This window comes from Mauremys reevesii, linkage group 20 (genome assembly GCF_016161935.1).
Source record: "Mauremys reevesii isolate NIE-2019 linkage group 20, ASM1616193v1, whole genome shotgun sequence".
NCBI classification, from domain to species: Eukaryota; Metazoa; Chordata; order Testudines; family Geoemydidae; genus Mauremys; species Mauremys reevesii.
In genome coordinates this window covers 24,314,736-24,329,706 of record NC_052642.1, presented here as the reverse complement: position 1 = coordinate 24,329,706, position 14,971 = coordinate 24,314,736, and the positions used below count along the sequence as shown (strand labels likewise).

The window sequence follows — 14,971 nt, the reverse complement described above, 5'->3', positions numbered from 1 at the left end:
CCATGGCATCCCTTCTCTTTACTTGGGGGCAGCAACCAGGAAAGTTTATGGGGAGAAGGAGGGGGGAGGAGAAGAGAAGTGCTGGATCAACCAGACATAACTTGTCCTCTCTTCTGTAGAGGAGAAACCGTTGGGCTGAAGAACAGCAGGCTACCAGAGTCCTGGAACTCAGCGGAACGGGGGTCGTGGCCAGGGTCTGAGTAAACAGGGGAAGCTCGTATCCCAACCATGCAGTCAGTCTGACAGCTCGATTTTAAAAAATGCCCATGAATATCGGGCAGTAAAACAGAAGAGATTTCACGGAGATTAGTAGTGCATCTAAGAGCAAAGCAGGAAGAGGCGCCTTTTCTCCAGCAAGGGGAGCTGTAGCCTAGAGAAAAGTCTTTCACACAACTAGAATCTAGCCCCACACTCTATGTTAAAACTGAAGTGTAATGCATTATCACTAATACTGCACCCCCACTAGTTAACATGGGCACACAGTGCCAGAGCAACTCAGATGACATTAAATGTTTCCTAGGCTGAGGCCTGCTATAATAGCATCGCTTGGGAACCTTAAATATTGCATTAGTTTCCTCAGTGTTTCCTACCTCTAGTGCAGGGACAGGTAACCTATGGCATGGGTGCCAAAGGCGGCACTTGAGCTGATTTTCAGTGGCACTCACACTGCCCAGAACCTGGCCACCAGTCCGGGGGACTCTGCATTTTAATTTAATTTTAAATGAAGCTTCTTAAACATTTTAAAAACCTTATTTACTTTCCATACAATAGTTTAGTTATATATTATGGACTCAGATCTTTTAAAAAACGTTAAAAGGTGTTACTGGCACGCGAAACCTTAAATTAAGTGAATAAATGAAGACTCGGCCCAGCACTTCGGAAAGGTTGCCGACCCCTGGTCTAGTGAGTCATGTCAGCCCCTCCCAGCCCTAGGAATCCCAACCCCCAGCCTAGGTTATGTGCCACTCTCCCCCAGCATGGAATATTATCAGCTCTCTCAGGCTGCATCTCTGCTTGGAGAGGAGACTTTACAGGAACAGCCAGATGGTGCAGGAAGTGCTCTGTGCCTGAGGGAAGAGTTACAGAATCTCCTGCGCCCAAACTGGCTGGTAGGTGCTGCTTTCCACAGGGAATTTAATGGACCAGGTCGTTGGTGGTCACATGGCAGTTTGCAGAGTACAGTCAAGCCGTGCGAGCTGGTCAAGCTCCACTTTGGGCAACTGCATTCTGCTAGCCTAAAAATCACCCTGGCTTTAACTGGATAGAGCATTCAATCACTTTCTGGCCTAAGCTGCCTCAGTGTGGTAGTAGCTGTTGTGTTCCTCCCCAGATACAGCTGCATTTTAGCAGTGGGAAAAGTAGTTGTGTGGTTTGCAGAGCACAATGGACTCCTGCATGATGAGAGGGGCACTAAAAATGGTAAAATTTCACTGTGCTAAGCCATGTGGTGACAACACCAGGGGAAGTGGGAAGAGCTGTCCCCTTCTTTAGAGCAACATGATTCGCGGCACCTTATATTTGTCAGCACCTGACATTTCAAGAGCTGTCTGCGGAGGCCCCTTCCAAGGCAGAAAGAGCTGAAGTGGAGGAAGTGGAAGCAGAGCAGGAAGGTCTCCAAAGGGAGAAAGCTGCTCAGGTGGCCCCATACAGAGCAATTGCTTCTACCTCATTCAGAACAATGTTTTGCCCCCTAACACACTCCAGCACATGCTCAACCCTGAGCAGAAGCCAGAGGCCACGTCTGACCTTACAATACAGAACACCCAGCCAGCTGCAACAGAAGGGACTGACTATGGATCAAGGTCACAGAGGGCCCCCGCCATGGTCACCTAACAATGACTGAAGATCAAATAAATTCATCTCTGGCCTGACAAGCTCCAACCCCAAACCAGCTGAGTTTGGGACTAGGAGGAGCTTAGCCTGAAGCCCATCCATGGACAGACTCCAGCAGTCAGGAAGCTCTGTATTAATGTAAGTTGAGATTGAAATGCCTGGAATTGAGCCGTTTACAAAGCACCTGCTGCTGCCTGCGCTGGTCCCAGACCGAAACAAGTAGCCCCAGGCAGCGGAAGACAGCCTTCCACCACATGGCATTACTGCCAAAGACACATTGGAGGAATAACCCTATTGCCATGGCCTGGCAGCCCACTTTACAACAGCGCAGCCTCCTAGCACTGAGAGCCCCACCTGTCTCCACCTTCAGCTGGCCTGCCTGGCAGCTCAGTCTGGCTCCTTTAAGAGCTTATTGTGCCACTGAAGCTTTTTTCAAGCCCATGACCATCAGCCATGTAGCAGCATCCTTTGGTGAACATGCTTCATAACCCATGGGTTCCAACTCACAGCCTGGATGAACATAAATCCAGCCAGGGAGCAGGGGGGAGCTGGTTCCTAAATCAGGCCAGTTTCTCCTCCCCTCCCACACTTGCAAGGTGAGGAGAAACCAGTCTGGCAGGCTCTGTGAGAAGAGGCTACATCTGTGCTTTCTAGCCTCCATGTGAGGGCCACTCCCTGGGAAAGCCTCTGTGATCACTGCCCAGCCCATGCCACCTTCAGTTTAGCATGCTTGCTGGAAAGCAGCACCTCCAGGCTGCTTCTGCTGCAGGGAGGGGGTCCCTCCTCCGGAGGAAAGCAGCTTGCACTTGGTCAGGGACCAGCCAAGCCCTTGCCAAGAGCACCACTTGAAGTGCCTGGCGAGTTGATGGGACATAGGGTGGAGTGTTCATGCTCTTCCCCCAGGAACCAGCGTCTTGTGAGGGACAGCCAGGGCCTGCCCCACGTGAATGGTAGCATGTTGGGGGGTTGCATTCCTACAGGACCCCCTCAGTACAATGGAGTAGGAGGAATGTGGTGACTGCTTGTGTGTTGGGTCCTTCTGACAATAGCTAAATAGCCTGGGGAATGTGGGATCAATGAATATTGCCCCATCAGGCTCCCTGCCTGCGTGAGCTGCGTAAGGGCCACAGAGCAGGTAGGTGCGCTGTGTCTGTTCCTGGAATGTCATTGGTTGGATGACAGTGCTCCGCTTTAGTCACAGCAAGCAGGCGGGCACACGAGGGGCGTGGGAACTGGAAGCTCTCTGAGCCATGCTAGTAGAGAATCCCTGTGCCTGGAGATAAGGCTGTCTTGTTTGGAAAGAATGAGAGTGCTATAGCTTCACCATCACAGCTGCTGAGAAGGTAGCGGTTCTCTGCTCCCTGCTCCCATGGGGGAGGGAACTGACATGCATGTGGTCATGACACAAGGGCAGTATCATGGCTGCCCCAAGTAACCCATGGAACTTGCTGCTGCAGGGTGAGGCAGTCATATACATGTACAGCAAAAGCAACTTTGGCCACGCGGAGAGGACTTCCTGCTCCACTGTGTAATCAGGCTGGGGCAAGAAGAAAACTCCCCACTCCCTGCCATGCGCCCCCATGCCCTGTACCATAGTGATGCATGTTCTTTAGTGACCATTACCTTCCTCTGCCAGATATAGCTCTGCTCAGGTCTGGGGCCAGGCTTGTTATCCTTAGCGACTACAGTCCTCCCTATTTGCAGCACAGAGCAGCCCCAGAAAGCAGCTTGCCATCTCCACATCAGTACTACAGTGCTCTGCAGCAGTGGTTTTCAGCCTTATTTGCAGACCCCCAAAAAGTTTCAAATGGAGCTGCAGACCCCTTTGGAAATCTTAAGACAGTGTGCAGCTCCCCCAGGGTCCAAGGACCACTGCCCTACTGGGGGCTGGCAGCACATCCCTGTGAGTGCAGCTAACTCCTATCCAAGGAACCCCCATTACCTATCAGGACAGCACGGCTGCGTGAACTCGCAAGTCATCAGGGGGTGAGGAAGAGCTGCTCAGGAGAAGCCTGGAGTGTGGTTTCAGCAGCCCTTTGCTGACTAAACCCATCACAGTTGGCGTGAAATGGACCTCTGCTTGGCAGCTATAGTAGAGGTCAAAGTGTCCTCATCAGTCCAGGTCAAGGAAGCCTCCCACGCTGCCCCTAGCAATTAGGCACCAAGGCTGTAACCAGCACAGAAAGTTGGTTTAGTCAGGTGTCAATTAGCAAATTAGAATATGAGGTTCTACCAAGTCACCCAGGGGTAGCCCAGGTCTTCTGGGTGAGCCAAAGCACACTTCCTCCTGAGACTAGAAGCAGGTTATAAGTCCAAATTGCTGGTGAAGTGAAGGCTGCAAAGATAATCAGGCAGAAAGAAGCAGAAGGGCCCAAGCCCAGGTTGAACAGCAGTAGGTGGCATGGAAGGGTTGGCAACTTTTCCTGCATGTTTTAACATTAGGCATCAGGCTCTCATATCCCATGGAAGCCTATGGAGGTTGGAGAGCTGTTAGACACCACATCCCATTTCTCCAAGGTGAGAGCTCCCAGTCCAGTTGAGACCTTCACCACGTCCCTCTACTTTAGACATTTAATGGTTCAAACATGACCTCTGTACATCAAGGACAACTTGTTTAGGACACTTTTGCAGGTCTTCCCATTAACCAGGGTGCAAGCACTCTAGCATGGAGACATACTTACTCTCCTTTATGTTCAACCTACACTCCCCCCAGCCTCAGAGTATCCACTGGAGACTTTTCCTGAGTGTCTCACTACCCCAGGGCTCTGCTTTCAGTACAGCTTACAGATCAAGATCAAGGAGCGGGGCTCTTCATAGTCCGGCAAGGTGGTCATCCCTCAACTAAGTGGTTAATCTTAATTAGTTGAAAACTCACCCATCCTGCTCGCCCAATGCGTGCATCCAGCTGACATCAGACAACCCAAGTGACAAGATGAGAGTGGCTACATTCAACAGTTCTTCAACTGGCAGCTTTAGCTACTAGACGGACGTAAAGCTTGCCACTGAAGAACTGGTGCTAGTTAGCCGGCAGCGCAGGCAGCTGAGTAGCAGCTGAGGAGGAAGCAAACAAGTCAGAACCAGTACTCAACACTTAGAAGTGAAATCAAGTCATCCAGGAACTAGAACTCAAGGTTCTTACACCAATGGATGGTAGTGCTGGGTACTTCCCTTCCTGACACACCCTCTAACCACACAGCCCATACAGAAACCCTTCCTCCCATCATGGCACCCGCTGAGTGCATTGTTCCCTTCCACTGTTGCTCCTGGCACAGAGAGTCCTTGCTGAGTGGAGTCTCATGTGAGACTAAACTGGCGTGGGTATAATTGAGGGATTCCTAAGATTGCAACTGACGGAAGTTTCACTCGTACAGGAGAATCTGCCACACAGGCTTATGGTTATGCCAGCTGTGCTTTACCAATCCCAGCAGCACCAAGGCTGGAGTTGCTGGGAGCTCCTGGCTATGTTTGACCTGGAGCCAGGTGTGACCTAAACTCCTCCCCAAAATTGGCACCAGCTGTTCCTCTCACTGCCAAACCAGCTGGTGCATTTGCTCTTATGCACAAAATAAATTCAACAAGACTGGCTGGGTGCATGCTAGTGGTGTGCAAAGAACGAAGGCATCTGTGTGACGGAGGAGATTAGATAGCTCATTATTATGAGAGCCTTATAAAAGACTCAGAGGAGAGTTTGGTGTATTCACTAAGGGGGCAGCCTGTGCCCCCAGCCAGAGGCATGGCAGGTTTAGGGCTACCCCACAGCAGGCAATAAAGCATTTCCCAACTGCCCCTCTAGACTGATGCCAGAAACTCAGCCTGCCAAGGAAGATACTTCAGCACCCAGCATTCCTGCTGCCAAGTTACCACCAGGGGAATTGAAAGACTCTTAAGCTTTTGAGAACCTGAGCAATCCAGCATATTAGCCACCCGGGGGACACCAGGGCCAGCCCAGGAAGCTGGGTGATGAACTACGAGCACTTCCAGTCCAAAGATGGAACTTTCTAGGAATCAAACACTGGCAATCAAGTAACTAGACCTCCTGAGGTGCTGGCCCAGCCTGAGAGAGCAGGGGCAGGGAGAGAGAAGTGTCTTGCTTTGTCAAGAGGTCCCAGGCATCAAGTCTATGGGACATCTGGAGGCCCTTTCCTTTTCACAGTGCGTTTGTGTGGCGAGGGCAGCAGTGTGAACAGAACACCATGACCCAGGACAAGCCACTAACTCCCACCAAGTCCAATGGCACATGGATTTCAAGGGGCTGCAGAGGAAGCCCCAGGAAAGTCTGTGCACCGGCAGTGACAGAACCTGTCTAGGACATAGGCTCTTCGGGACTACACAGACGGCATCACAGACTGAAGACTCATCCTGAGGGGGTGGGAACATCTATCCTGCAGGAAGGCTTCTGCCAGCACTTACCAGAGCACAAGGCCGCTATCCTGCAAGCTGCGGTGATCACAGAGTAAGGCCCAACTCTTCTGTACAGGCTGCTCTGGCCCAGCCGAGATGCCAAACATTCCACTCATGCCTGGTACATATGGTATAAATTCCAGCCCAGTCTGCCGGCCCCTTCATGTCTGAACTTTGTTCCAAGTGCTGAGCTCCACCCCCTCCTTTCTTCCAGCATGGGGCTTGAATGCATGAATCAGCATGAAAGGAAAAGGCCCTCTCCATGCCCCAGCTCCAGCCAAAAGCAGAGTCCTTGAGATGGAGGAGCTGCCAGACTGCTGAGTGGGAGACAGAGAAGGGACCTACATAGTCCACAAAAGAATAATGTCTCTATACAGAGTGTATGTCTCTCTCAGGCATTCACTCTCCCCCAAACTCCTGCATGGGGCATGAAATGTCAGTGTTAGTCTGACAGTTACAGACATGCCCCTGGAACCACCAAGCAGAGGATAGACTATCTCAAGGCTTTGCCCCTAGTGCTTTGTTCTGATCTAGTGACAAAAAGATCTCCAGTAATGTGCACGAGACGGTTGCAAGATGTCCCTTCTGTCTGAGTCTGCAGCAGGGTGGACCCTGAAGGTCCTCCCTCCAGCTGGTCCCCAGAGGATACTATTACAGCTTCTCTGAGAGGGGGGTGTGGGAAGCTGATGGCTGCTAGCGTAATGCCTACTCTTCGCTTCTAGCGATAGGGAACTTCACTCCACGAACTGGGTCTTCACCACACCCCGGATCTCTTCAAGACATCCACTCTTTAACTTGGGAATCAATCAGCTTACCCAGCCTTGAGGAGTTTCGCTCTTCTCCCTAGGGCAACCCACGCACCACCAGCCACTAGTGTAACATGGATGGGCAGCAGCATTATCGATTAGGAGCCAGACAGGCGGCAACAGGAAAGCCAAGAACAAGAGACTGAATCCAGCAGCCTCCAGTACGCCCAAATAAACCCCCCAGACTGTGCACAGTGGGCAGCTCCTCTGGGGCTGCTCTGTAGCCAAGGGCACTTTCCCAGGCTGCACCACAACAGGGAGAGGTTGGAAATCACCCAGCCTTGACCCAATCCAAATCTCTGGCTCGGACCAAGGCTCAAGCCCTCACCCCCCACGGAGCACGGGGAGAGAAAGGTTCGGTCTCCACCTACCCTCAGTGCCGAGGGGCTCATGCACCCACCCAACGGGGCAGGAAGCGAGCCAAGAGCCCTGAACCTCGCAGCTCAGGGCGGCCTGACCCGAACCAGGACTGAGCTCCTGAGACAGCCAACGCCAAGAGCCGATCAACTGCGTGTGCTGCTGACTCAAGCAGCATCTGCCCCACCCAGCGGCTGCCAGGGAAGCGGAGCTGCTCGCAGCTCCTCGGCCTGTCTGGGAAGCCACGGACCAGTCTAGATCCTGGGGAGGGGCGGGAGGGGGTCGGAGCCCCCCCAAGTGGCCTGGTCCCGCCCCAGCAGCCAGCCCCCGCCGCACCGACGCCAGGGCCAAGGCCGAAGTTCGGGGCCGCGGCAGGAAGGTGACCTTCCCCCGCGGGCGCCCCCGGGCAGAGGGGCTGGCCGGGGGGAGGGTGGCGCTGCCGGACGTTTCCAAGACGCCCTCCCCCGCCCCCACCCCGGTGTTGAAACCCTAAACTGCAGCTTGCATAAGCAGGGGCGGCTGCCTCCCCCGCCCCTTACATAACAGCGCCCGGGGCAGCGGCCGAGCGCGCCCCAGCCCGCGGCGCCCCCCCACCCCGGGAAGGGGGCAGGCCCGTGCCCCGCCCAGCCGTGCCCCAGCCCCGTGGCGGCCCGGCCGGGTCCCGGCGCCAGCCCCCGCTCAGACCCCCCGCCCCGAGCGGCTCCCCGGCCGGGCCCGCCGACACCCACCTGCCCCGCAGCCGGCAGCTCCGTCCCGCCCAGCCGGCCGGCCGGCCGCACTCCCCGGCTCCTGGCTCTGATCAGCTGGCGGCGCCGTGACGCAGCCACCCACCGGCTCCTCCGGCGGCCAATCACCGCCCGCCGTTGGCAGGGGTAACCCCGCCCTTGTGAGACCACCCACTGCGCCATGGCCGCCCCTTCCCCGCCCCGGCCCTGGTTGGCACTTTAGAAAGCCAATCAGAGGGCAGAAGACCTGCAAGTCCCTCTTGTCATCCAGCAACTTGACCAATGGACTAAGAGCATCCACCTCCTGCCCCGCCCTCGTAACCGAACAGACACTGGCATCAGGTTCATCCAATCAGCAGTGCAGAGCTAACTTAGAAACTCTCTGGACACCGCCCTGAAGCGGAGCATGCCGGGAAGTGTAGTTGGCGCGGCAGACGCGCTCCCATCATGCATCGCGCGCTGTGAGTTGGCATTTTCAGCAGAGAGAAATTGGGGAGGGGAGGGGTGCGGCCTCTTAAAGGGACAGAGACCCCCATCGTACCCAGCCCCAGGGAGCGTCCTACGGCCTCGGGCCTTGCACCCCAGCTGCACAAGGCCTAGCTCCCCCGCCCCCGCGGACCCAGCAGCTCCTATGGGCCTGCCCCCCCCCCCGGGGCCCTAGCACTGCTACCCGCCCCCAGCCAGAGCACCCCAGGCAGCCCCCCAACACCCACCCCAACCCCCAGGCAGCCCCCCAACGCCCACCAGACCCCAGCACTGCCACCCCCTCTCCCCCCGGTCCTGCCTCAGGCACCCTGCTAACCAGACCCCAGCCAGGGCACCCCAGGCACCCACCCCAACCCCCAGGCAGCCCCCCAACGCCCACCAGACCCCAGCACTGGCCACCCCCTCTCCCCTGGTCCTGCCTCAGGCACCCTGCTAACCAGGCCCCAGCCAAGGCACCCCAGGCACCCACCCCAACCCCCAGGCAGCCCCCCAACGACCACCAGACCCCAGAACTGCCACCCCTCTCCCCGGTCCTGCCTCAGGCACCCTGCTAACCAGGCCCCAGCCAGGGCACCCCAGGCAGCCCCCCAACACCCACCAGACCCCAGCACTGCCCCCCCTCTCCCCCCGGTCCAGCCGCAGGCACCCAGCTAACCCCGCCCCAGCCAGGGCACCCCCGGCCCCCACCCCACCCCCCAGGCAGCCCCTCCACAACACCCACCAGATCCCAGCACTGTCCCCACCCCCACCCCAGCACTGCTGCACCCAGGCACCTTGCCAACCAAGCCCTAGCACTGCCCTGCCCGACCCTGGGCACACACCTCCCAACTGCACTCCAAACTTCAGCAATCCCCTCCCCAGGCTATCAGAATCACATCAGGGGTATATCTGGAACTGAAGGCCTTCTGGTTAATACTTCACTGTCTAGGATTGGCTGGTGAAGGGAGCAGTGGGAGAGGGGGAAAGAGCAAGGAGCTGAAGGGCAGAAGGAAATTTGGAAAGAAGGCAAGGATCATAGAAAAAATGGGGCCCAGTATCTTGTCACTTTCTTGAGGCAAGTGCAGACAAGGGCACATGTGGAAGGGGGCCCTTCCCTGTAAGAACAGGCCCCAGGGCACAACCACAAAATAAACAGCATGTAGGGGTGAGGTGCATGGAACCCAGTAGCACTGAGCCACCTGGGACAGTCTGAGCTTCCCCACAGCTGTGCACTGTTGGTACCAGAGAAAATATTGGTCTGTGACCCATGACCTGGGCCTGCCCCTCTGAGAGGAGCTGGGTGTCGAATTTGCAGGATTAGGCATCTGCTAACTGCACTGCCCCCACAGCAGTCAGCAAAGCGCAACCTGTGGCTTTAAGAGCTCGTGCTAATGACAGAATGATTCCGAGAAGTTGTTACAACTGGGCCACCAATCAGAAGTAGATTTTCTCTGAAACGCACCAATCACAGCCAGCAAATGGGCTTGTCTAAAGAAACTCATCTGAACCCAATGACTTGGCAATACCAGAGCCGGGTGCATGATGACTGAACAAGTTGTTTAAAGGGCCAGGGACTTAGCTCCAGAAGCTTCAGGGAGTGGCTCTGTCTTGGAAAACAAGGGCAAGAGACCAGAAGCAGTTCCTACCACATTTCTAGGGGTCAGGAAGGGTATAGAGATTAATTTGTGAGGAACAAATCTAATTTCTGCTGAATAGAGGATGGAGACCCAAGTGGAGCAGAGGGGAGCAGTGGATTCACCATCTGACCCACCATCACATGGACTAGAGCCACCTCTTTAATGCTGAAGCTTTGTGGCAGTTCGCTTAGTTTGGCTCTTTTCTGTTTAGCTGGGGAGTGGGAGAAGGAGGATCCAACTCCACTTATCACAGAATATCATGGTTGGAAGGGACCTCAGGAGTCCAACCCCCTGCTCAAAGCAGGACCAATCCCCAACTAAATCACTTCAAGATAGATTCCACTTTTCCTCTCCTCAGGCTTGCTCCTAACAATAATGCCTAGCTCTTCCCTAAGGCTTGTCATCCTTAAAGCTGAAAGAACTTTTACCAAGATCAATAGCATCATCATAAGGCCAACACGCCCTTCAGCCTGGGAGGGTTGCAGCTGGCTGCACAAAGAGTCCCTCTGCAAGGGTGTAATGCATCCCTGCCTCTGGAGGGGCACCCTAGTCCAGAAGAGAAGTATGCTGCTTTTTGCCCTGCACCCCCAGGGACTAGAGCCTGTAGGGCTGCCATGCTCCCTCCTCTCAAGGGGTTCCCACTTTTCACCCTCATAGAATTGGTTTATTTCTGTACCTAGTTTTTTGTCTCAAACAAGAGGTGATCTTGCTAATCAGAGTCTCTCTGGGGAGGGACTCCGGGCCTGTTTCCCTCCCACGCTGCTGGCTGGCACATTAGGCACCCACATCAGGCTGTCTCACACTCATCCACAGATCTCAGCACTTCACTCAATCAGACACAAATGAGGGAGTGAAGAGCTGTGAGCCTGGCTGCTTCCCCTCTCCATGCTGCAGACAGGAGAGAAAAAGCACAGCAGAGGCTTGGGACAAAACAGGCTGCTGCAAAGGACACTGTGAAACCTACTGCAGAGGTTCTATTTCAGACCAGAGCCTGGAACAAGCTGTCATTTGTCCCCATTATCCACATCTGCTTTGCACCAGTGTCCAGAGAACCCCCCAGACTGAGGTCTCTGGGGTGCTGGGTGCTACACAGGCACACGCCCCTTTGTCCATGGCATTAGATGCAGCAGATACTGACCAGCAGAAGCCATCGGTCTCCCTCATACTGTAACTACTCAGGAACACTGGCCCTGCACAGAATAAGACCAATAAGGCCTCTTGCCCTACTGGGCCCTCCTAGCCAGATAAAGCCCCTGAAATGCCCTGAGTGCTTTTCCAGAAACATGGCTCTTCCCCACTCCCCAAGGCCAGCTCCGCGCCATGCAGGGGGCCCACTGGTCTCCTTTAGCCCACAGATCCCACAGGGCAAGTTTCCCTTCCTTTGTCTGTTCATTCTGTGGCACATTCCAGTTTGTGGAGGAAGACAAGAAGCAGGACTGAGGCACACTTACTCTCCCCTACATCCTGCTTGCTGTTGCTGACGCTGCGGGCAGTCAGTGCTGAGATGCTCCCCACTGCAGTCTGGGGATGAGAGGCTCCTAGACCTCCCAGAGGGTTGGGAGAGAGGGGCTGGGGGTTATGTTCTGCTGCCACCCCCTCGTTGTTCCCTCCCGGCTTTGGGCCGGTGCTGGCTGTGCGCCCATGGTGCCACCCCAGCAGCTGTAGCTGGGGTGGGGCAGCAGGGGTGCCGCACAGGGCGTTGCCCCTTTAAGAAAGTTTCCTGCCCTTAGCCCAGTAACAGCTGATTGATGTAAAGTGGGGGCCTCGGGGGACGAATCAGCTGTTGCCACATCCCGCCCACGTGACTCCTACACGCTCCGGAGACGCAGGAGCTGAGGCCGAGCCATGTGCGCGTCTCTGCTGGCACCTAGGCGTTCTCTTAAAAGGGCCACCGCTGGCTGTGCGAGCGGGGCCCATGTCCTGTTCCTGCTGGCAGGGGCCAGGAGCGGGGCACTTGGGGAGTGAATGCACCACCCTGGGAGGGGAGCAGGGCCTTAGGCACCTTGGGCTGTGACCTCCTCTCACCAACAAGCAGAGGAGGGGCCTGCGTGCATAGCCCAATGTCCCCCGGGGCCAGCTCCAGCAATTCCCCTGACCCCTGTGAATGTGTCAGATAAGACCTTAGCCTCTGATTTCATAATAAAGCTGTCAGCACAGATGCTTTTGTGACTATATGGTTTGGGCATGAATACAAGTTCACATCAGGCAGTGCAGTGCCATTTTGTATCTTCAAGCAGCTTTCTGACTGGAGAACTTAGCTGTTACAATTAAGGATGAATTTGGTTGCTGTTAATGTTACCGTAGGTGGCAGTAGTATTAATAATAGCATTGTTAGAACATCCCATAGCCAGTGTGAGGTCACAGTTACTTCAAAGACTTCATGGACAGAAACTTTAGTGAGAATATCTAACATGATTCTTGAGCCAAAGAGAACCCTGATGTAGTTACAACAGAGCGATATGTCAAGCAACTAGAACAGAAGTAATCCTAGGACAAGAGCATCAAACAGTTACCACTATTAAGTGAAAGAGAATGTTAGATGTCACACACAGTGGTAGGTAGCCACTGCACCCTTCACACCAGCACCATGAATAGTCTAGGCTAACAGGTCTTGCTCTAAAGTGCATTAGCTAGCACATTTTAACTAACCCCATTTAAAATGCAACTTGGCACTTAGAATTGGGGTGACCAGAGTGGCAAGTGTGAAAAATCAGGATGGGGTGGGGGTAATTGGTGTCTATATTAAAAGACAAAACCCTGGATATCGGGACATCTGATCACCCTACTTAGACTAGATGGGGCAAGTCATCTTTCAAAACGTTAGCTGTTTGTAGTCAGTTCTAGTGGGGCACCAGCCAGCTAAGGGAGCTTGTGCACTGGCAAGAACACAGCCACTATCCCTACAAAAACAAACACCAGGAGCTGCAAACAGGCACCGGGGTGGGGGATCCAGTGGCTGAATACCCTGCAGGGGGAACTGTTTTGAGAATTAGATGCACCACTGGGATCAGAAAGCTATGAAGGTTCAGAAACAGGAGTGACTGTCAGGTGCCCGGGACCAACTCCCATCCATGGCTGCATCTATCTGTGGCAATTGGTTTTACAGGGGAGTCGCATCTTACACAGGGGTTAGGTTCTGAAGTCAGCATGTAAGGCGAAAATTGCGTCTAGTCAAACGCTCATTGAGTGGAATGGTGGGCGGAATCGCCCGCACTACAGGTACAGTATTTAAATTGTTATTTTTCTTTGTTTTTTGTTTTGCCGAATGTGTATAGTTAAAATCACGTAAGTTAAATGCGCCTATGATGCAACTCCACTGTAGTTGCGATGATGTTTTATCAGCATTTGATTTTCCAATTCAAAAAGGGACACTAACAGCTGTCCCTTGGCTTAGCAGACACTGGCTCCTGCCATGTGGCAGCATGTTGACCCTTTGTAACCCTGATCCATGCCATCTGATTAGGTGTAATTGCTGGGAATCAATCAAACCTTTATACACCAAGAGAGTTTTAATGGGAGCTGGACTTGTCTTCTAGTTCTAGCTTCAAATGTATTGGCAGATGCAGTTGAGCACCCAACACTGATTTTCCTTCTGAAGCAACTAATCTCACCTGTGACTGGGCTGCAGCGCCAACAAACTGCCTGGCAGCTCTCTGCTGGGAGCTCAGAATTCACTGGCAGCAGCACCCTGCTGCTGTCTGAGCTCATAAAGGGCAAGATGATGAGGCAGAACCCCAGTGTGTCTAGCAAGGTGTAAAGCAGCAGATTTTAAATGACTCATCATTGCTCTTCTTCCCAGGGAACGGGGCTGTGTGGGAAGCTCTGGGTAACTGGGGGTCTACATCAGCACTAAAGGAAGGCTGGGTCCCATGCAGGGGAATTTTAACATGGGGAGTGAATTCCCCTCTTCCCCAGAAGCAGAGTGAAACCCTTCACCCCATTCTCTCCCACCATCTCTGGGAGAAACACAGCTCTGTTTGCTTGTTCCTTTCCATTAGCACTTACTCCATTACATGGTATTTCTGACTGAGGCCCTTACAGCTCAGGCAAGACTGGGATGGGAGCCATCCAGCAAAATGAGCCATGAGCCTATCCTACAAGAATGTCAGCTATTTGGCTACGCCCTTCCTGCAATGCGTGGGCTGTGATGGCTAATGTCTCCAGGGGGTGCCAGACAGCAAGTACACCTGGCCTGCGGTCTTGCTCCCCAGAAAGCAAGTGAGCAATCAGGAGGGGCCACACTGCACCAGGAGGCTGGGCTGCAGGCAGCAGCCCACCAGGGCACTGGGACCTCGGCAGGGAGCAGCTCTCTCTGGCAGGGGGCCCTTTTCCAAGAAGGAAACATTGTACATACTTTCTCTAGTTTTATACTAATTCTGCTGGCTCAGGCATGATGCGATGACCTCGCCTGGGCAGCACAAGGGCCTCTGGCTGCCAAGGCCCTGAGGGGAGGCATCACCAAACCAGGTCTCCTTTGCACATATGTAGATGCTTGTTCGGTCTCAGAGTCGTTGTGACTCAGAGACCCAGTGAGATGGGAGCATCTGCAAACCCTACCCCCAATATCAACCCTGTGAACCAGCATTACCCCTGCAGCAGCAGCCAAGAGCAGTCCACAGCGTACAAAAAAACCCAACCATGCAGCCATCTGGCAAGCACCAGCCCTTCCCAGGCCTAGCTCCTGAGGTTTGTAAGGCATGTAATTAATTTTATCCCTTGACTAGAGACTAGTCTGAACTGGAACAAT

The 14,971-nt window shown here is 54.2% G+C and overlaps 1 protein-coding gene across 1 annotated transcript in view; it reads left to right on the top strand.

Annotated features, from left to right (window-relative positions):
- Positions 1-8,554: 8,554 nt before the first annotated feature.
- Positions 8,555-14,971, top strand: part of WDR81 (WD repeat domain 81) — a 38,259-nt gene continuing 31,842 nt past the window's right edge. Inside the window, exon 1 of the mRNA XM_039508002.1 lies at positions 8,555-8,583. Within this exon, the coding sequence (XP_039363936.1) occupies positions 8,570-8,583 (14 nt within the window). The 5' untranslated portion in view covers positions 8,555-8,569. The remainder of the gene's footprint in view (positions 8,584-14,971) is intronic.